Source organism: Stenella coeruleoalba (genome assembly GCF_951394435.1).
Source record: "Stenella coeruleoalba genome assembly, chromosome: 1".
Lineage (NCBI taxonomy): Eukaryota > Metazoa > Chordata > Mammalia > Artiodactyla > Delphinidae > Stenella > Stenella coeruleoalba.
Genome location: NC_137169.1, coordinates 98,057,485 through 98,080,742, shown reverse-complemented (window position 1 = coordinate 98,080,742; position 23,258 = coordinate 98,057,485). Strand labels below are relative to the sequence as shown.

At 49.0% G+C, this 23,258-nt stretch overlaps 1 protein-coding gene across 1 annotated transcript in view; it reads left to right on the top strand.

Moving 5' to 3' along the window:
* KCND3 (potassium voltage-gated channel subfamily D member 3) overlaps positions 1-23,258 on the top strand; it is a gene marked incomplete at its 3' end in the record, with an annotated part of 231,225 nt that overhangs the window by 5,223 nt on the left and 202,744 nt on the right. The window contains exon 2 of the mRNA XM_079914876.1: positions 2,171-3,348. Within this exon, the coding sequence (XP_079771002.1) occupies positions 2,243-3,348 (1,106 nt within the window). The 5' untranslated portion in view covers positions 2,171-2,242. The remainder of the gene's footprint in view (positions 1-2,170; positions 3,349-23,258) is intronic.

Here is a 23,258-nt window from a genome sequence, read left to right as displayed (position 1 = left end):
AACGGGAGAGGCCACAGCAGTGAGAGGCCCGCGTACCGCAAAAAAAAATAAATAAATAAAATAAGACAGAGAGTGTCTGTAATCCAGGCGAGAGGGTGATAGGTGCTAGGGAAGAGGGGCAAACAAAGTGCCCAGAGCCCAAAGGAGGAGAGAATTTCAGAGCGGGGAGAGGAAGGCGCATCACAGAGAGTGAGGCACAGGTGGGATTCTAACAGGAGGGCTGGGTGAAGGGGAAGGATATTCCCAACAGAAAGGAAGAGTGCCCACAGACAGAACCCACAAGGGCTGCGCCTGAGCCCGTCTGTGGTCTAGGGGGCGTGCATGGGACATGGGGCTAGAATGATAAACCAGGATCGGTTTATGGAAATGCCAGAATGCCGCCAAAGAGTTCGGACTTGATTTTGTAGGCTGTGGGGGAATCTTGCTTAGGGAGATTACCCTGAGCAGAATGGATTTACTGGGAACGGGAGAAACAGGGTCGGGGAGGGGGGGAGTTGAGAGACAAGCAGGCCAGCGGGAAGGAGGCCTGAGGGAAGTGAGGCCTTAATGAGGGCAGTAGAGCTCCTGTCTCATTATTTGGCAACTCTTTGGGTGGAGCAGTGAGGAAGGTGGCCAAGGCGACAGGCCCGGGGTCAGGGATGCTGTGAACAAAAGGTAAAGAGCAGCTTTTTTGCAGGGAGGTAGACTCAGCTGACACCTGTCCAGTTTCAGAGGCATCCAGGTGGGAAAGTCCGTGGTGGCTCAGGAATGAGAGGGGGTAGAGATCTGGAAAACCTAGAAGAGTTGGGAGTCAAGTGGAGCAAGCAGGGTTCCAAGGAAAGATGAAGATCAAATCCCATTACAAGACTCACCCTCTGCCTCCTTTCTTTAAACCAGCTGAATTCCAGAGGGTCCAAATAATTCTGAGCCAGGATTGGTTCTGCGTGATCCGTTTAGGATTTGGGAAAATGAGTGTCAACCCCAAACAATTTCCCGTTGCTGTTACGTGTGTTTCTGTGTCACCACATGTCTCCCCACAGATGGTATACATTTGGGATTGCAGAGTCATTTCACTATCATCTTTAAAAAGCCAGATTTGGGTAGGTAAATCTGTTTCCCAAAGCCAAATATAATTCTCCGCGCCACTGTTCCCTCCATCCACGCAGGTGATGGGGAAGTGTGTACTCAGCGTGGCTCAGAGAGCGGTGAGTGAAGGGCCGAGGTGGCCCAGCTCTGGAGGACTCTCTGAGGGTGGAGAGAGGCCAGGTGAAAGAGGCTGGCTTGGGAAAGAGTATTGTTATATAACCCGAGGGAGTTGTGGATGGTGGGCAGATGGAGACGGGAGGCGAGGAGCCTGGAGATGGCAATAAGCGTGGATCAGCTTCCTCTGGGAGGGAGAGGGACAATGCGTGAAAGACAGGTGAACCAAGAATCCAAGAGCCCTTTGCAAGGGGGGGGAGGAACCCCAGCCTCACAGCCTCTGCCACATCTTTCTATTATGGCCCTGAGGGCGCGATTGGACACGAGGTTGCTGGATGTCCCAGAGTAGCGCTCCACCAGAGTCAGCCTTCTCCATGGGACTCGGGGACAGAGCTCCACCAAATCCTGGGTCGATTGTGGTCACCTGCCATCTCAGAGAATTGTCCAGACCTGGGCAACCCCAGCCTCCTCACCCGTGAAGAGTGGAAAGAATGTCTTTACCTGATCTCCCTCACCCGCATGCCGTTCCTGATTACCCTAGTGGGTGAAGAGAGAAATAAAAATTAGCATGTTTATCCCACTTTTAAATTCATTTAATGAGAACTCATTTACCCTCTCCCAATTTAAATTCGTAGTAATGCCATAACCTTTCGGAGCTGATTATTACCCACGTCTTCCCAGATCTTTCTGCTAAGGAGGCTTTCCCTCCAAATGCTTCTGAGCCCCCTTGGAACTTGACAATGTGTCAGGCAGTCAACAAATTCCGGTGATGCCGCACTGCTGCACGGGCCCGGTGGGTGCTAGGTGCTCTCCTGGCGAAGGGAGGGGAAAGAATCAAGTCTCCTCTCTTCGGTGGTGTCTTCAGTTCCATTAATTTGCCTTCCAGACTTTTGCTCTTTCACTTACCGATGCCCCTTCCCTGTGTCCCATTTCCCACCCGGGGTGCCAATCAGGGACTCACTGGTTCTCCGCTCTCTCCTCCTGTCTCCAGGGGTCGCTGAACTAACTCTCAAGCTGGTGTGCGCGGTGGCGGAGCAGTGGCCGCCCAAGAGCTGGAGTCACCATGGCGGCCGGAGTCGCAGCCTGGCTGCCTTTCGCGCGGGCTGCGGCCATCGGGTGGATGCCGGTGGCCAACTGCCCCATGCCCCTTGCCCCGGCAGACAAGAACAAGCGGCAGGATGAACTGATCGTCCTCAATGTGAGCGGGCGGAGGTTCCAGACGTGGCGGACCACGCTGGAGCGCTACCCGGACACACTGCTGGGCAGCACGGAGAAGGAGTTCTTCTTCAACGAGGACACCAAGGAGTACTTCTTCGACCGGGACCCAGAAGTGTTCCGCTGCGTCCTCAACTTCTATCGCACAGGCAAGCTGCACTACCCCCGCTACGAGTGCATCTCCGCCTACGATGACGAGCTGGCTTTCTATGGCATCCTGCCCGAGATCATTGGCGACTGCTGTTACGAGGAGTACAAGGACCGCAAGAGGGAGAACGCCGAGCGGCTCATGGACGACAACGACTCGGAGAACAACCAGGAGTCCATGCCCTCCCTCAGCTTCCGCCAGACCATGTGGCGGGCCTTCGAGAACCCGCACACCAGCACACTGGCCTTGGTCTTCTACTACGTGACTGGCTTCTTCATTGCCGTCTCGGTCATCACCAACGTGGTGGAGACGGTGCCGTGTGGCACGGTGCCTGGCAGCAAGGAGCTGCCGTGTGGCGAGCGCTACTCGGTGGCCTTCTTTTGTCTGGACACCGCCTGTGTCATGATCTTCACGGTGGAGTACCTCCTCCGGCTCTTCGCGGCGCCCAGCCGCTACCGCTTCATCCGCAGCGTGATGAGCATCATCGACGTGGTGGCCATCATGCCCTACTACATCGGCCTGGTAATGACCAACAATGAGGACGTGTCGGGCGCCTTCGTCACCCTTCGGGTCTTCCGCGTCTTCAGGATCTTCAAGTTCTCCCGCCACTCCCAGGGCTTGCGGATCCTGGGCTACACCCTGAAGAGCTGTGCCTCTGAGCTCGGCTTCCTCCTCTTCTCCCTCACCATGGCCATCATCATCTTTGCCACTGTGATGTTTTATGCCGAGAAGGGCTCCTCCGCCAGCAAGTTCACGAGCATCCCCGCCTCTTTTTGGTACACCATCGTCACCATGACCACACTGGGGTAAGTCCTGCTCTGTTGGACTGGAGAAGGGCGGAGGTTGGATTGACGATGACGCTTTGGATGGTATCAGGATTGGGCAGAGGAGGATGGAGTCGCTTCTCCAAGTTGTAGGAGCCAGGGAAGCCCCCTCATCAGAAGAGGAAGGCACGTGAATGATTGGTTTGGGGAGGACAGAAGTCTCGGAGTTGAGTTTTCTTTTCGCGGGGGGCATGTATTTTACAAAACATGGAAAATTAAATCCCCGTTTATGTTTTTCAGCCATGCCTTCTGTGTATGTGTGTGTGGTGAGGGAGAGGTGAGTGGTGATGCTGCATGCTCATATGCATCTTGTGCTTGCAAGGGCTGCCTTGAGGAGAAAAACAGCGTAGCAGGAAGGAGGAAGTCAGTGAGAAGTTCAGCGAGTGTTGTCAGGAGGGTACAGATTTCCATTAACAGAAGACACCTAGAACACTCTTTGGGGATCCTTCCTGCATTTCTCCTTTGTCGTGTATTTGCAGGCTGTCTTCTCTTTTGCCTTACTTTTCTTCTCTGCTGCCACCGATGCTCAAGGGTTCAGTAGCTCTGAACAGACTTTCTCTAAGGGACTCTGAACTTGGGTTTTCTGCAAAGTGGGGCACATGGTTTGTTTTTTTCTCACGGAAGGAACAGCAGTCTTGCTTTCTCAGCCTGACTCTGTGATGGAATGATCTGGCCTTCCTGGGCAATTGTGAGGTGGTCTGAATGGATCATGTGGTCAGACACAGTGGCAGCGATATCATCAGAGGGAGGGAGAGGCGCTCAGCGAGGTCACAGGTGACTGTCTCTTCCATCTCCCCGAGGTCCCCTCTGCAGCTGAGGTCACCAAAATGTATTTGCGGTACTGGGATGTGAAGATTTCCATCAGAGGATGGGGGGTGAGGAAGCAGATTACAATCTTCGCCCTAACGGGATTAGGGCCAATGAAGGCAGCTTTACGGAGACGTGTATTTCTTAGGGGTTGCTGCTTCAGCCGTTGCAACTCGTTGAGGCTAATGCAGAACCCCTTCATTATTCACGTGCTGGATCTATATTTGCTTAGGCCAGGAAGCGTTATATTGCTGATGGAGAATTCATGAAGCTTTTTATTTGGTGTTTGACAGTTCGGTTCGTGGCGTCCTGGTGATTTGATTTTGTTTTTTCCTGGCTGAAACCCTGTGGCACTGGTATCGGTTTTTCCCTAGTGCTGCATGTGCTTTTTGGGAATGACTGAGCAGGTGATGGGACCTTTTCAAATGATTACATTTGTCATTCTGCCACATGGGAGGGAGTAGCAAGGGGGAGGGCGTGGGGTGTCACTGTCCACGATGGGGGCATTCCATTCACCTCTGTCTGTCTGACAGAGGCCACCCTGCCCCTTCCTCCCTTTCCAACACACACGCAGCCTCCAAATAGCTGCTCCCACCCAGATGGGCAGGAAAGTCTGGTCCTTTGACCTTGCCTCTCTTGGCTCAGGGGGCGGATGTGGCTTCCTGGCACAGTGGAATATTTAGGGATTAAAATGGGCTAGAGAGCTGGCCACGTGTCAGGAGAAGGAGGCACATTTGCTGCTTCTGTGCTAACCTGGCCATCCCTTCGCTTTCCTGAAAGGGACCGCTCCCACGGCCAGGACCTCCATGGCCGCGCTCTGACATGGCTCTGACTGTCCAGCGCCCTCAAGTGCCCCTTGGTGGGACTCGTGACACCAGAGTGATGCCTCAGGACCACCGTGGGGAGAAAACAGGACAGATGGATGGGTGTCATCCATGGGATGGGGGATGTGGGACCGTTTCAGAGGAGATCAGTGGAAACTTCAGTGACCACCTGCCCATTACATTTTATTAGTATAACAGCGTATGTGTGTCTACTGTGTGTCAGCAGTGTGCTGAGCACTTTGCATATGTTATCTCTTTAAGTCTTCACAATAGCCTTGCAAGGTAGGAAAAACTCTGTACAACTTCGAAGATGCAGCAGGCGAGGCTCAGAGAGGTTAAGTAAATGCCTGTAGTCACATAGCTGCTAAGGGGCGGTGCTGCTTTGCAAATACCAGTCTGGCTGTCTCCAGGACTCTTTCCCTTCTCCTTCCCCCCTCTACTTGTTTCCGTACCATCAGGGCCCGTAGGTGGAAATCAGCCCTTCAGAGTTATTTTTTTTTATTATGGCCTCAGGGTGTCATAGTCTATTCTAGTCATATCACTATTGAAGAAAGAAAGCATCAGTGCAGTGAGTACTACAGACACCTCACTAGGCACACAGGGAATTTATAAATAAAACATTTCCTTCTGGCCAGTTTAAGTTCTGCCTTGGAAATCCATGACTGCTTTCATGGCAAAATCCAGTGTTTTAATGTCATTGGGGAGACCAGTGATTTCCTTTAGCCTTCACTCTGTAGAATCAAGGTCGAGTCCAATGTCAGGGGGTGGACAGTCATGGCCTCACATTTATTTTCGGGAATGCGGGAGGGGCAAAGCAAGAAGACTCTGCCAGAGACTGAGACAAAGAGGAAGGGCAGGACACCTGCATGGGAAGAAGCACGCTCCCCCTGACTGTGGGCACCGTGGACTCCTCACCCTTCCCTTCCCCGTGCATCAAGACGTCTAGCCTCGGCGAGGAAAGACTCAGGGGCCAGAACAAGAAAAGAAGCCTTTTAGTTATACCTTCCTTAACCTCAGTTAAGTAACGGGAATGCAGGCTTTTTCTTCCCTTCCACCCTGGCTGGTGTCGCCCAGTGCTGGATTGGGCTGCTTTGACTTTGACCTGAGCTGGCAGTGGGAACCATCACCAGGCTCACTGCTCGGCTATACACAGCAGGTGTTTGGCAAAACACTGTTAAATGGGTGGGTCAATGCGAATGGGGCTCCTTTTCCATTTGCTTGGTCTGATACTGTTCTCAGTTCCTTCCAGACCCACCTGTCCTCTCTCTAGGGTGGACCCAAGATTTGGGTCTGCCCCAGCCCTGGCCCCAGGGAGAGAGGATGGCAGCCTTCACCTGGTGTGTGGTCCCCCCGACTGGGGTGCTCTGCTGCATTGTGGGGGTCTTCTTGCCCTTACTGGAGGTCTTACCCACCAGACCCTGGAAACCTTTCCTCTCCTCGGCTGGTTTCCTTCCTGAGCTCATTTACTGGCTAGTTGTAAGCTTGTTCGACCACTCCAGAAAGCCTGTCTTTTGCTTACTCTTCACTGGCATTTGAGCCCCAAGTGGCTGTGCAATACCAAGGGCCAGTGTTCTGCCACATTCCGTGTTCTGTCTGATTGCTTCCAAAAATTCCCAGCAGACTTCTAGTTCTTCCAGGCTCCAGACCCTCCCCGCCCAAACCTCCCCTTGCTTCCTATTTCCAGACTGGAGAGACTGTCTTGAGTTCCTTTGCAGAGCAGGGCTGACTGACTGGCTGAGGGCTGATGTGCCGAGTGAAGGCGTTCGCTCTTCCTGGCTCTGGTTGCCATCTCTGCCTGCTTTCCCAGAATCCGCTGATGAGTTACTCAGGTGTCCTCCAGGGAGGGATCTCCTGGAGCCAATTATTCCTATTTATTTAATTTCTCAAAATATCTTAAGCACACAGAACAATAACAGCCCAGCTGCCATCAACGCTTGAGGATGGCTTTCCTTTGCCACCTCCTTTGCTGGTGGGAAAGACACCTGTGCCCAGCCCAGGGTTCCCTTGTGCCCCCTTGACAGCTGAGCTCCCAAATTCACCATTAAAGGATTAATTTCCGTGCTCATAATGGATGCTATAAATAAAATAAATCGTCAGTTCTCTCAGTTAACAGAGGGAAGGGATAATACAGAACTCCCAATATTAAATAAGACCAGCACATCTAGTTTGGGAATGTATTATACGGCATAGACTTCTTCAAAGCAGATCTCCCCTCTTCATTTTATTTGACTTTGGTTGGCATCACCACACCATTGGGCGGACTGCCTGAGCCGGTCCATGGGTGAAGCTCACGTGGGGCATGGGGAAGAGGGGAGGAAAGCTTTGTGAGCAAGCATCTGCAGGGCCATGGAGGACCAGCTCCAGGCCTGGATGGGGTGAGGCCGCTCTTGGATAGCTTAGCGAGGGGGAGTTGGACCTGGGAAGGGCAGGGAGCGGCAGAGCAGCAGAGCAGCATCGCTCCTGATGAGGTGGCCCCCTGCTGCCCAAGTTGGCTTGGCTATGTAATTGAGACCGGCAGCCTGTCTTCACCCCGTGTCCTGAGATGAGAGAGCTTTTGACAGTGTCCAAAAATCACTTTAACGGGTTTCCCTGTTGGCGCAGTGGTTGAGAGTCCGCCTGCCGATGCAGGGGGCATGGGTTCGTGCCCCGGTCCGGGAAGATCCCACATGCCGCGGAGCTGCTGGGCCCGTGAGCCATGGCCGCTGAGCCTGCGGGTCTGGAGCCTGTGCTCCGCAACGGGAGAGGCCACAAAAGTGAGAGGCCCGCGTACCACACACACACACACACACACACACACACACACACAAATCACTTTAACGAAAACAATTGATTTTTACTTCTTCCAAGCAAAAGCAGCCTCCAGGTTTTTTTTGCTCCAGGGATTTGCATTTCCCTTTAAAGCCTAATCCTGGAAGGGTCCTGCCTGAGGTTTCCGGAGACTGGGAGCCGGGCCTTGGAGAGCAATACAGGCACTCCACAGAGTGGGGTACTTGGTCAGGCTTCCCCAGTGGAGACAACCAGAGGTGTGGTTTTGTTAACCCTTCAGTTCCTGAAATTCTGGCTGCACCCTCATCCACAGACTCTGGGGGGCCCACCAACCCTCCTCCCACCTTCCAAATGCCTTGGTGTGGGACACTGGCCAAACGGTGCCCACCTTTGATGGTGGTGGGTCCCTGCCCAGGGAGATCTGATCAGAGTGCACTTACTGGGAATAAATGACCTCAGGGTCTTTTCTTGGTTTGACATTTCTTAACCAACAGTTTTCTGGTGCTGAAATTCCTGAGTAGAAACCTGCATCACAACAAGGAATCATTCATTCATTCAACATTTACCGAGTGCCTACTGTGTACCGGGCAGCATGGTAGGCTCTGAGAATACACAGGCACTATGATGGCATGTCAGCCCTACATAAGGTACAGACAAAATGAACTGAATGAGACTCAGTTCTCTTCCTTTGAACCAAAACAAGAGAGGGTGGGGAGAGCAGTAGACCAAGGATCAGAAAAGAGGCTTTTACTCACACTCTTCCTGTCTCCCAGAGGCTACCCCTCACTCTGCTCTGTGTGTAGCTAACCCCCGTCATCCTTCAAGACAGCCCACATCGTCTCCTCCAGGAGACCTTCCCAGCCCTCCGGGAGCTCCGTGCCCCTCCTCCCGCCTCCCACTGCAGCCTCTGCATACCTCTGTCTTGCCGGTTGCCACATTTTATTAACTTTATTTGTTTATGTGTCTTTCCCCCAGGATATGAGCTCCTCAAGGGCAGGTCTCTATTCCAAAGATCATGGTATGATCCATGCCTAGCACAGGGTCTGATATGTATTGGGCCTCAATATATATCTGTTCAACCAAACAGGTTTGTACCCCAGCTTACCCGTCTTCAATTTTCTCACCTGTTAACCATCTCCTGCCCATTGTGAGAACCGATGAAAGTGCTATCTGAATGTTGGTTATATGGTCATGTCCGACAGGATATTTGTGGGTGGGTGGTGATGGGGAGACCAAGCAGAGCGTTCTCTGGTTCTGACGTCAGCCTAGCAGAGTTGGGGCTTTCTTGCAAGGGAAGTTTAAGCCTTTGTCTTTCACTGTTGGCTACTTGGCCAGGCTTCCCACTGCAGACTCTGGAGCAGGGAGGAGCACAAAGAGAGCCATAGATAAGCCCCCCTACCCATGACGTATCCCTCCATTCGATTATTCGAGTAGCTACTGGGCTCTGGGGATACAGCATCAAAGAAAACAACCCCTGATCCAGTGGAGCTTACATTCTAGTGGAGGAAAACAGACAGTAAATAGAAAAATACATACATACATACATGTATCCTATCAGACCGCAATTCATGCTGCAGAGAAAAACAAAGCATGATGTGAGAAATAGGGGGTGCTGAGTGTGAGACGGGGTAGAGCAAGGGAGAGTTGCTATTTTAGATGAGGAGGTTAAGACAGGCCTCTCAGATAAGGTTACATTTGAGCAGAGATCTGAAGGAATGTGGGTTTCTTGGGGAAGAGCATTGCAGGCAGAGGGAACAGCAAATGCAAAGGCCATTAGGCAGGAGGGGCCTTGGAGCACTATTCTTGGAAGGGCAAGAAGGCACTTATGGTCCAGCCCCAAGAGCAGGTAGCGGGAAGCAGCTCATGCAGGGCCCTCATGATCACCTCAAGGACTTGGCCCTTTGCCTTTCACTAATCTGCTTAGAATGGGAAGCCACTGGAGAGTTTTGAGTAGACCTGACTCATGTCTTAAAAGGATCACTCTGGGTACTGGGTAGTGAATATATTGTACGGGAGAAGCTACCACAATAATCCGGGCAGGAGATGACGGTGGCTGGGATCTAGGGTGGTGGTGGCAGTGGAGAGGGGAGAAGGGAGGGATTCCGCATTTATTTGAAGGTAGAGGCCACAGGACACACATGCTGGTCCTGCTGTCAGCCTGCCAGCTGAAAGCTTCACCAGCTCCCATGGCAGAGAACTGGCCTGAAGACACATTCCTAAAGACCTCCACTGCTGGGAGAAACATTTCACAAGAAGAGGCCTCAAGGGCCTGCAGGATAGCTCCCAGACTCTGGCACAGAACGGACAAGCCCCATAGGCCGAGCTGGAGCATGGCCAGCTGAGAGCAGGGCTGGGCTGGACTGGCGGTCAGTGGGAGCATCTGCACCTGATTGAGGTTGTCTCCAACCCAGGCAGAATTTCCCTATAGCACCTGCCAAGGGCTGGGCACCACCATGCGGGGACGATCTTGGCTCAGAAACTGAAAGGGAGAGGCCAGTCTCAGAGTCAGCGGCTGCGGTAGCTGCCGGCACAGAGGGGCAAGCAGAGGGCTTCAGGGCTACGGAGGAGGGAGAGATGAATTCCCACGGGTGGGATGTGAGCTTTGACGTTCTTCACGCCAGAGTCACCACATTAGATTGCTCTTCCGATCCAACAGTTCAAACTACTGCAATTTTCGGAAAGGGATTTCCACGCTGATGCCCGTTTCACAGCTCTCTTCAGAATCTTTGAAAATCAATCTCTCTCTCTCTCTCTGTTTGGTTTTGTTTGGGTTTCCCTCTTTAACCATACCCATAAACACAAACATGATCCTTCCTAAGGAGCAGCAATTATTCTGCCTGAAAATAGTGTAAATAAAAGGCATCCTGGCCCTCCGTCTCCCCAGGGGAGGGGCAGAACCCCTTGGTAACTACATGAGGATTTTTGTCTCTCTCGCCCAGGTGGGAGCGCCTGTCCCAGGCCACGCAGGGCCCTTGGCCACATGCCATCATGGCTGGGAGCTACTCCCAGGCAAGGAGAGGAGCAGAGACTTCTCTGTGAGTCCCCCCATGCCCTGTCCTCAGACAGGTGGTCCCCTCCAGGAAGCTGACACTCTAGTCACATCTTAAGTGTTCATCCTTTGTGATGACCAAGTCAGTTTTTCTTTCCTGGGAAGTGGGGACCAGGCCCTTAGCAATCTCTTTTGGAAGGAGTGTATAGTAGTGAATTCAAACCAACCTTGAATGGGGACTTGTTTGTGACGAGGAGGAAGGGGTTACCACGATGCCTTCGAGAACCCATGGTTCTCGACCAAAAGGCTCATGTACTGTGGCCTCCAGGTCAAGGCCAGTGCGCCTGCCTCTGTCCAGACTGCTTTTCTCAGACCAGAACGTAGGCCTCTTCTCCCCAGCCCCAGCTCTCTCCACCCAGCTCAATGCAAATGATGGGTTGGTGGGAAGGGGCTTGCTGGGGAGGGAAGATAACTCAGCCTTTGCTGACCATGGTTGGATAGAGGGAGATTGCATCTAGCTCACGTAATCATATTCTGGGTGTCAGGACTCGAATGAATGTCATTAAACTGAATCAGAAAAATCGTTTTAATATAAGTGCCACCTCACACACAAGCTAGTTGATGGAGAAATGGATGGGGCTGGGGACGCCTCCTTTGTAATGTGATGCCGTAAAATCCCATCACCTTCATTATTTCCCACCGAGCCAACACATCATAATGCCCATGAGCGGCAGAACAGCTTGAATTTAATATACAGAAAGTCCAATCAAACAATAAATGGATGGAACTATATAAAGAAACCATTTTCTGGGAGGCTGGCTCCATTCTCTGGGATTCAGCTCCCTGACACATGAAATGTGCATCAATTTTCCCCAACTAATGCAGCTGCTGAATCACCACATTTGATATTTGTTTGCTTCAGAAGGAGAAGAGGGGAACTTTCTCCCCTGCATTATCTAGCTATCAATGCAAAATTGCATATCTCATTTTCTTTGATTTGCATCCAGTGGTTCCCGGTGGCACAGCAAGGCACCCTCCTGTTACCAGCAAGACTGGAAGCACAGCCCTCCCTCCATCCCAGAACCTTACTCGGTCCCAGGGGCACTTTGTCATCATCTTTAAACAAAATCCAACTCTGGACCCAGAGCGGGCTGTTAGGGGGCTGGGACGTCTCTACCCTTGCAATCATCTGACAGAAACTGGCCAAACCCTGGGCCATGCTGACAAACCCAAGTTCCTGTGATGCCCTAATCGTCCAGTCTTGCCTTCAAGGTTGTATAGAGCAGATGTTTCCTTCTGGAAACATCTCCCACCAGCACAGTCCTCCATCTCCCCTTCCATCCCTGTTACCCGGCCAGTTATTGAGAGGCTGTAAACGCAAATAGCAACCCGATCAGCCAAACAAAATTAAAAAGGCAAATCAGCTCCTTAAAAATCATCCAGTACATGTCAAAGACTGATGGAAATCATGTTTTTATGCTTCTGGTGTGGGATTCTCTCCAACGCTGTTTTTCCAGCGGGATGGATAACTGAGAGTTAACCATAATTACAGACTTATAGCTGCTGAGAAGTATCATTAGTTTATTTTTACTTCTTCCTGGTCACGCATATTTAAACAGGAAAATAAAAAAAAGGACCTTAGGAGGATTCAACTAAACGGAATGATATCAAAACCATGGACAGCATAAATCTCGATTCAGTTTTACTGAGCACCTAGTATCTGTGAAGCACCCTATTAGACAGTGTTGAGGAAACCAAAATAAATGAGACCGAGACCGAGTTGTAAACTCCCAAGAAGTTTACAATATAGCAGGGGATTGGAGCGTGTTTCTGACTGTACAGGGGAGAATGGGGCATGTGTTGAAATGATCAAGAAGTGTTCGGCACAGAAGAAAAGTTTAATAAGTATTTGTTGATGAACAAATGATTGGCTTCATGGAAAGGTGAAGTTTCAGCTGGACTGACAGCAGTGGGCAGGACAATGAGCTTGCCTGTGGGTCTGTGGTGTTTGCAGGTAACCCTGGGTGTCCTTGAAGTGGCCGGCAGGCAGGTGGAAATGTGGGTCTGAAGCTGAGCAAGGGAGAAGGGGGCTAAAGCCGCAGGTTTCGAAATCATCAGCTGAAGCGGGAGAAATAGATGCGATTGCCCAGGAAAACATGAAAGGAAGGAAGAGGAGAGGGCCTGGGGCACACTTCCGGCCCCAGGCCCTGCTTCTCTGGCACCTGCCCCCTTTAGGAGTGGCGGTGCCACCTGTGAGCAGTTTTGCCGATGCTTCTGTTCAGCCTCTCTCTTTGGCCCATGGAAGTTCCCTTTCACACTGGGTTTCTGCTGGAGCTAAAAGGTCATATTGGTTTCCTGAGTAAAACAAGGTTTTCTTTTTAGTCTCCTACCATGATAATTAAATAAACAGCACCGACCCAGGAAATCGAAATTGGTTTATGGGCTTTGCTAAAAAATAATAAGAACAGGATCCTTACATTGGCATGTGGATGGGAGATGGGGTCTAAATGGTCACAGACCAACAAACGTCCCTTACCTGGCCAAGGGGGATGTTGACTCCGAGTGGTGCAGCCTCCATGGGTGACACTGTCTGGCCTTGCAGTGCCAGACCCCCAGGGCAGAGTTTCCAGGCACTGCAGACACTGCTTGTCCCACCCATTCCCTCCTTCTTCTTAGAGAGAAACATCAGATGCACTCCTGGCGTCACTGGGTGTGTCCTCTGGCCTGCCGCCTCTTGGAGACATCTCTCTTGGGCCCTTGGTAAGCACCCGGGGAAAGCGATGGTTCAATAATTCAGCAAATTTGCATTGGGCTGTCTTTGTGAGCACGGCATAGTCCTGGTTGTGAGGAGGGGCTACAAAAAAAGAAAGGGGACGAGGACTAAATCCTAGGAGGTGGGAGTTAGGTTCCCTTCCTATATATGAGAGGACTGAGACGTTGAGAGTGTAGGCCACTGGCCCAAGCTCCCACGGTATAGTAGCATTACTAGATTCAAACCAAGGTCTTCTGACTCCTTTGGAGCCCGCTGCTTCATAAGAAGCTTCAGTCTAGTAACAGGGGTGACTTGTGTGCGCACAGAGCTATATTTCTGGGTTCAACAAGGTGAGAGGTATGAGTAAAGGGCAGAAAAGTGTGAGGGAAAGGTGGAGGAGGCAGGAACCAGGGAAGGCTTCTTGGAGGAGGTGGCATTTCAGCTGGTCCTTGGAAGCTTGTGGTGGAAAAGTTCAGTGCGTTCCTTCATTTGATCATTTACTGAACAAATATTGTGAGTCTCCACATGCCAGGCAGTGTGCTGGGGCTGAGGCTGTATTCACGAAGAGAACAGGCAAGTTCTCAGGAGCAGCAAACAATAGTCAAGTGAATGTATAAAGTGAGAATGAAACGTTGAAGTAAAAACCAGGAAAAAAAGAGATGAGCCTGGTAAGGGGACAGAGAAGGAGGCCATCAGCCTGACCCCAGGGAGAGGTGAGGGGTCCCAACACGAGGGTAGAGGAGCAGTGACTCTAGCCTCTCCTGAAGTGAAAGCTGCGTCCACAGTTGATTAGGGGTCGGTGAGAGGCTGGCCCCAGGACAGAAATGATGATTCAAGAGCTGTGTTTGAGTCCCTTTAGGGTTGTTATCCAGAAGGTGAGGAGACGAAAATGAGTAGCAATAGATTCACCCTGACACGTGAGAGACCACTGTCCCTCATCATCAACAACAACAACAATAATCATAGCTAATATTATCAAGCTTTTATGATGCTCCAGGTATGGTGCTAACTATAAGTCATTTACATGGGCTTCCTCATTTAACCCTCCTGATAACCTCCCCTTAACCACAGGAGAGCGAGATTACTGTTATCTGTGTTCTGTCCCTGAGAAAATCGAGGCCTGCTCTCTGGTGAACGGAGAAGCTGGGTTTCAGACCTAAGCTGCTCTGACCAGCGTCTGCTCTTAACCTATCACTAACCACCCAGATTTCCATCGGAGAGGCGTTCGAGACCTCTCCCTCCCCAGGCTCTGTCTTGGGCAGAGGGAGGAAGACACAGAGCTCCCAGCGTCCTAATGTCCCAGCACCAAAGAGCCTTGGGCCTGCTGGCAAAGGTCATAAGGGTGAAGAGTGGACACAGGATGGTGACGAAGGAGAGATGAGAGTCGCAGAGATGGGGCCAGCGGGATCGAGGGGATCCAGGCTGGTCTGAACCAACAGAGACAGGAACAGCGCATGCACGGGCAGGGGGTGAGTTCATCAACAGGCAAGGAGCATACTGGTGGAAAGGAGGGAAGACAAAAAAAGAAGGAGGTGGGAAATTTTAGTGTTGCAGCAGAGTCTGTGCAAAAGAAGAAATATGTAAGGGAGAGGGAAAGTTGTAAATATGCATACTGTGTAAATTTCCTATGTGAGTATCTCAGAATAAAAGTCTAAAAGTTTTGGGGCTTCCCTGGTGGCACAGTGGTTGAGAGTCTGCCTGCTGATGCAGGGGACACGGGTTCGTGCCCCAGTCCGCGAAGATCCCACATGCCGCGGAGCGGCTGGGCCCGTGAGCCATGGCCGCTGGGCCTGCATGTCTGGAGCCTGTGCTCCGCAACGGGAGAGGCCACAACAGTGAGAGGCCCGCGTACCGCAAAAAAAAAAAAAAAGTCTAAAAGTCTCACGCCATCTCCCTCTCTGTGGAGATTCTGGTGCCTGGTGCCTTTGTTGACCACGTCCTACGTCTGGAAGTTGGCATCATTCCCTCTCTCCCACCGCAGACCTTGGGGCATAACTCAGCCTTTCAGCTGGCCACCTCCGCAGCCCGCTAGAGAGATCACAGCTCAGCGCAGCAGGGAGCTGGGGTCCAGTCCTCACAGTTTTGGAATGGAGGGAATCAGCGCTGTTAGGGGAACCTGTCAGAACCCGGTGACAGAGCGCAGGCTGCCCTGTCCTCCCGGCCCCTCACAATGATCTGTGGCCGGAGCTAGGGCAGGTGGGGGATCGGGTGAGGAGCCTCCGGGGGCCCATCATCCCTGGGGGTCATGGGCGCTCCCTCGGCCCTGCCGACCCTGAGGAATCACAGTACCAGGTGTGACTCTTTCTTTGTCATCTCTGACCCTCCCTACCCCCTCTGCTGGCTCATCTGATGTTGTGGTGTTGCACTCCTTCAGCCTTTTTCATGCCTTCTCTGCACCAGAGAGGGAGAAGAGCAGTTTGCCATATGTGACCCTACGTTTGTTTTTTGTTTTTTTTTCTCTTCATCCCCGGCCTGTTTCTCTTCTGCCTCTAGAAGCTGCTGGACGTTTTCCCGAGATTTCTGTACCCGAGGGCTTGCATCTCTGTCTTCTGAACCAAAGCCCCCTCCCCTCTCCAGCAGAAGCGTCTCTCCAGGCTGGCAAAAGGCCATTGTGTTGATTAATAAAACATTTTCCTGCAGGCTGACAAGCAGGCTCTGAGTTTCGGCAGGGCTTAGAGAGAGATGATGAAGAGTTATACCCACCGCCAACTCCGCATACTGTGTTTGACTTTCTTAATATTTCCATATAAGGTCAGCTTCTCATCTGAGGAGCAGAGGCTGCTGTGTCCAGGCTCTGATTTAGGTGTTTATGCTGGTTCACGTGGGTTAACCGGACCCTCCTGCTGGGATTGGGCTGTATAGAGCAATAGGACTACCATTGAACTAGGAGTCAGGAGATGTGGGTTTTGGGGCCAGCTTCAGCAGGCTGTGTGATCTTGGGCAAGTCTCTCCCAGATCAAAGGAAAACTGATCGTTAGCCCAGGGGCCTGGATGATCCACAGCCTGGAGAACCAGCCCCTAGATGCTAGGGCACTGGGGACCTTCCCATTTCCATTTCTTCATCTCCAAAGAGGGCGAAGTGAAAAGAGTCCTTGGCCAGAGTGACCACCAGAAATGCAAGTCTGCAGAGGGACCTGGGAGGTTCTGCTTGGAGACTCCCCCAGAGGGCTCCACGGTTCCCGATGAGAAGCACAGATCCAGGTCAGCAGCCCTCGGCCACACAGCATTGTGTTTAGAGAGAGCAGGGAATCGTGGATTCAGATCCCTGGATAGGCTCGATAAGCTGAATGAGGGGAAGGTATAAGACATTAACCCTGGGACGTCAGAGAGCTACGTAAGCCCCACGAATCCTAGTTTGCTGTCCCTCTTCAGAGCTGGATTCCCTTCAACAGCCTCCCCAGCAGATGGCAACGAATCTGCCTGAACATTCAGGGATGGGAGTTTACCCTTTTGACTGGTGCGCATTCAGTTTTGGAGAGGGTCAGTGATCACAGCCCTCCTCTGTGTATTAAACCCGAGACTACTTCCTCTATGCCCCAAAATGATGACGGCTTTTGAGAACCCAGAAGATTCTGTTAGGAAATAGTTCTGGAAGGCAAGTATAATTATGATCAGGGAAGCCACTAGGGGACTTGGTGGCAAGAAGACCCTGGGCCATCTGTCCTGGCACAGACTTAGGATGACTCAGGCATAGCCCTGGCAGCTCCAAGCCCTTGGGGAGGGGTGGAGGCTTCCTGGGTGAGTCAGCTCCTTACCAGCCCCTTGGAGAGCCTGCACAGCATGGAGGGGCAGGTTTTGGAGCAAATAGAGTCCCCATCCCTTCTCTGGTCTCCCACCACCCCATCCCTACTGACACTCCACCAGGGGCTGGTTTCCTACGTGCCCCACCTCATCCCCAACTTCTTTCTTCCCTGTTATCCCGTTGGCCCGTAAATGGTCCTTCCCTTCTCCACTCCCATTATTTCATAATATGAGTTCCCCAGAGGAATGCAGGGGAACCTCAATATTGCTATTAGCATCCGTGTGGGCAGCGTGGCTTGCATTACTTTGAGTTATTTGAGTGAAACCAACCATTAAGTGATCACAGAGGACTGGGGAGAGGGTGAGCCTGTGGACTCTCTCCGGCTGTGGGCATCTCACTGGCTGGCTTTCCAATGTGCAGAGAGGACGAGGATGGAAGGGCCGACCGGCGGCAGGGTGCTGGCCCTGAAGGGAAGTTTGGTTGGAAATGGGCCAGGTTAGTGAGTCCTCTCCTAGGGAGGCTTCCTCACTTCTGTCACCACCATCTGAAAGCATAGGCAGCCCTTGCTCGTCAGAGTTAAGTGCCGTGGTCCCGGTCCCAGCTCCCAGCAGAGTGCCAGGGACACAGAAGGGGCTCAGCTGTCAGGTTCTGGCCCATCGCTGTCCCTTCACGTCCTGCCCGTTCACTCAGAGTGAGAAGTACCCGCACACGTGTGGCTCAAACAACCTGAAGGACTAGACAGTGAGTCAGGTGCAGGGGTTGTGTGTTTCACGGCATGTAGTGAGAGAGGATGTGCTCAAACTTGGGGTGGGGTCTGTAGCTCTGGGACATTTCCTATCCGGATAGGGCAGAGCCGAGGGGATCATCAGATCTGTTTGACCTGGAGACATCACGGAAGAGATAGAACTTCCAGGAGTGTGTAAATCACGTGAGAAAGTTGGCTTGGACGCCTGGAAAGGGAAAGCATTCCAGGCAAACAGTGAAAGTTGGAGGAGAGACTCAGAAACAGGCTCTATGCTCATGCTGTGTGTGTGTGTGTGTGTGTGTGTGTGTGTGTGTGTGTATTGTGCGTGTGAGTGCACGCTTGTGTGCCTGAAAGCCTGCTGGCAGTGAGGGGTGGGGAGGGAGGAGGGAGTTCTCAGTGTAACCCTGGGCCATTGTAGACATGGGGGAACCTCCGGGTCCTTGTTCTCTGTTTGCCATCCAGAATCCCTCCATTTTTAGAAAGTTTGCCTGCTGAAAGGTGACCCTTTCCCGCACATCAGAAGCATCATCCTGGACCAGGACTGGGGCTTCTGGTCCTTAGATGAGGCCCTCACCCACCCACAGCTTTTCCCCCAAAAGCAACTCTGTACCTGGAGAAATCCAGAGACAATTGATGGAGTTCTTGTCTCAATGAATTTGACTACCCTGGGGACCTCATATAATAGTGAAGACGTTTGATCATTAACTTTAAAAAATTGCGAAATACATCAAACATGAAAAGAAAAAAAATCTTGTCATCTTTCAAGCAGCATCTATAAAACTTCCTTATGCCCATCGATGTGAGTGCCTCTCATTGGTATGGCAGCATTATTTAATGAAACTTAAGTTATAAGGGTAACTTTATTTTAAAGGGGGAGGGTTGTGTCTTCACATAGGTATATATATTTTCATTGTAAAAAAAAACGAGTTTAAAATCTTTTTTCTTCATGTTAATTATTTAAAATTAAACCAGAGACCAGAGACCCGTTTGTTTAAAATTAAACCTGAACCAGAGCGAGTCAGCAGTCCTTGGATTTATAGTTCTGTTTACACAAAAATGTGTTGGAGGCAGTGGGGAGCACAAGCCTCCAACTGCAGATGCCAGTTTGAATCTGCTATTGCCCATTTCCTTTATTCATTCAACAAATGTTCCTGTTGTGCTGACCGTGTGTGCCTGTTCTCGGGGTGATGAAAAGCTCACCAGGCATGGTCACCAGGCACAGAAAATGAATCAGTCGGACTGCAATGGCACCTATAATTATGCTCCTTGGCAGAGTTAAGGCCCATGCACTTTGGGCAATGGGGGGAACTGTGAAGGAAGCAGCTGTCTCCAGGACTTGGCACGGGGGGCTCCTCTCTCAGTAGTGGCAGTCCCACCCCATCCCAGAGAATCAGGGATGGGGTGGGACTTTTCCCAACTTTGCAAGAGCAAGAGTCTGTCCTGTTCTCAATCCTAGCCCTGTGTCCACCTCCTAATGACAGCTAGAATTTTTTTTTAATTTAATTTACTTTTTTATGCATCAGGTTCTCATTAGTTATCCATTTTATACATATTAGTGCATATATGCCAAGCCTAATCTCCCAATTCATCACACCACCATCACCATCCCCTGCCACTTTCCCCCCTTGGTGTCCATATGTTTGCTCTCTACATCTTTGTGTCAATTTCTGCCCTGCAAACTGGTTCATCTGTACCATTTTTCTAGGTCCCACATATATGCGTTAATATATGGTATTTGTTTTTCTCTTTCTGACTTACTTCACTCTGTATGATAGTCTCTAGATCCATCCACATCTCTACAAATGACCCAGTTTCATTCCTTTTTATGGCTGAGTAATATTCCATTGTATATATGTACCACATCTTCTTTATCCATTCGTCTCTTGATGGGCATTTAGGTTGCTTCCACGTCCTGGCTGTTGTAAATAATGCTGCAATGAATATTGGGGTGCATGTGTCTTTTTGAATTATGGTTTTCTCTGGGTATATGCCCAGTAGTGGGATTGCTGGGTCATATGGTAATTCTATTTTTAGTATCTTAAGGAACCTCCATACTGTTCTCCATAGTGGCTGTATCAATTTACATTCCCACCAACAGTGCAAAAGGGTTCCCTTTTCTCCACACCCTCTCCAGCATTTGTTATTTGTAGATTTTCTGATGATGCCCATTCTAACCGGTGTGAGGTGATACCTCATTGTAGTTTTGATTTGCATTTCTCTAATAATTAGTGATGTTGAGCAGCTTATCATGTGCTTTTGGCCATCTGTATATCTTCTTTGGAGAAATGTCTGTTTAGGTCTTCTGCCCATTTTTGGGTTGGGTTGTTTGTTTTTTTTAATATTGACCTGCATGAGCTGTTTATATATTTTAGATATTAATCCTTTATCCATTGATTCGTTTGCAAATATTTTCTCCCATTCTGAGGGTTGCCTTTTCATCTTATTTATGGTTTCCTTTGCTGTGCAAAAGGTTTGAAGTTTCATTAGGTCCCATTTGTTTATTTTTGTTTTTATTTCCATTACTCTAGGAGGTGGATCAAAAAAGACGTTGCTGTGACTTATGTCAAATAGTGTTCTTCCTATGTTTTCCTCTAAGAGTTTGATAGTGTCTGGTGTACATTTAGGTATTTAATCCATTTTGAGTTTATTTCTGTCTATGGTGTTAGGGAGTGTTCTAATCTCATTCTTTTACATGTAGCTGTCCAGTTTTCCCAGCACCACTTATTGAAGAGACTGTCATTTCTCCATTGTATATCCTTACCTCCTTTGTCATAGATTAGTTGACCATATGTGCGTGCGTTTATCTCTGGGCTTTCTATCCAGTTCCATTGATCTATAATTCTGTTCTTGTGCCAGTGCCATATTGTCTTGATTACTGTAGCTTTGTAATATAGTCTGAAGTCAGGGAGTCTGATTCCTCCAGCTCCGTTTTTATCACTCAAGACTGCTTTGGCTGTTCAGGGTCTTTTGTGTCTCCAATCAAATTTTAAGAATTTTTGTTCTAGTTCTGTAAAAAATGCCATTGGTAATTTGATAGGGATTGCACTGAATCTGTAGATTGCTTTGGGTAGTATAGTCATTTTCACAATATTGATTCTTCCATTCCAAGAACATGGTATATCTCTCCATCTGTTTGTATCATCTTTAATTTCTTTCATCAGTGTCTTTTAGTTTTCTGCACACAGGTCTTTTGTCTCCCTAGGTAGGCTAATTCCTAGGTATTTTATTCTTTTTGTTGCAGTGGTAAATGGGAGTGTTTCCTTAATTTCTCTTTCAGATTTTTCATCATTAGTGTCTAGGAATGCAAGAGACTTCTGGGCATTAATTTTGTATCCTTCAACTTTACCAAATTCATTGATTAGCTCTAGTAGTTTTCTGGTGGCATCTTTAGGGTTCTTGATGTATAGTATCATGTCATCTGCAAACAGTGACAGTTTTACTTCTTCTTTTCCAATTTGTATTCCTTTCATTTCTTTTTCTTCTCTGATTGCCATGGCTAGGATTTCCAAAATTATGTTGAATAATAGTAGTGAGAGTGGACATCCTTGTCTTCTTCCTGATCTTAGAGGGAGTGCATTCAGTTTTTCACCATTGAGAATGATATTAGCTGTGGGTTTGTCGTATATGGCCTTTATTATGTTGAGGTAGTTTCCCTCTCTGCCCACTTTCTCGAGAGTTTTTATCATAAATGGGTGTTGAATTTTGTCAAAAGCTTTTTCTGCATCTATTGAGATGATCATATGGTTTTTATTCTTCAATTTGTTAATATGGTGTATCACATTGATTGATTTGCATATCTTGAAGAATCCTTGCATCCCTGGGATAAATCCCACTTGATCCTGGTATATGAGCCTTTTAATGTGTTGTTGGATTCCGTTTGCTAGTATTTTGTTGAGGATTTTTGCATCTATATTCATGAGGGGTATTGGTCTGTAATTTTCTTTTTTTTTTTTGTAGTATCTTTGTCTGGTTTTGGTATCAGGGTGATGTTGACCTCATAGAATGAGTTTGGGAGTCTTACTTCCTCTGCAATTTTTTGGAAGAGTTTGAGAAGGATGGGTGTTAGCTCTTCTCTAAATGTTTGATAGGATTCACCTGTGAAGCCATCTCGTCCTGGACTTTTGTTTGTTGGAAGATTTTTAATCACAATTTCAATTTCATTACTTGTGACTGGTCTGTTTATATTTTCTATTTCTTCCTGGTTCAGTCTTGGAAGGTTACACCTTTCTAAGAATTTGTCCATTTCTTCCAGGTTGTCCATTTTAGTGGCGTAGAGCTGCTTGTAGTAGTCTCTTAGGATGCTTTGTATTTCTGCGGTGTCTGTTGTAACTTCTTCTTTCTCCTTTCTAATTTTCTTGATTTGAGTCCTCTCCCTCTTTTTCTTGATAAGTCTGGCTAATGGTTTATCAATTTTGTTTATCTTCTCAAAGAACAAGCTTTTAGTTTTATTGATCTTTGCTATTGTTTTCTTTGTTTCTATTTCATTTATTTCTGCTCTGATCTTTATGATTTCTTTCCTTCTACTAACTTTGGGGGTTTTTGTTCTTCTTTCTCTAGTTCCTTTAGGTGTAAGGCTAGCTTGTTTATTTGAGATTTTTCTTGTTTCTTGAGGTAGGCTTGTATTGCTATAAACTTCCCTCTTAGAACTGCTTTTGCTGCATCCCATAGGTTTTGGATCGTTGTGTTTTCATTGTCATTTGTCTCTAGGTATTTTTTGATTTCCTCTTTGATTTCTTCAGTGATCTCTTGGTTATTTAGTAATGTATTGTTTAGCCTCCATGTGTTTGTGTTTTATACGTTTTTTTTTCCCTGTAATTGATTTCTAATCTCATAGTGTTGTGGTCAGAAAAGATGCTTGATATGATTTCAATTTTGTTAAATTTACTGAGGCTTGATTTGTGACCCAAGATGTGATCTATCCTGGAGAATGTTCCGTGTGCACTTGAGAAGAAAGTGTAATCTGCTGTTTTTGGATGGAATGTCCTATAAATATCAATTAAATCTCTGTGGTCTATTGTGTCATTTAAAGCTTATGTTAATTTTTTGTTTGGATGATCTATCCATTGGTGTAAGTGAGGTGTTAAAGTGCCCCATTATCATTGTGTTACTGTCTATTTCCTCTTTTATAGCTGTTAGCCATTGCCTTATGTATTGGGCTGCTCCTATGTTGGGTGCATATATATTTATAATTGTTATGTCTTCTTGGATTGATCCCTTGATCATTATGCAGTGTCCTTCCTTGTCTCTTGTAACATTATTTATTTTAA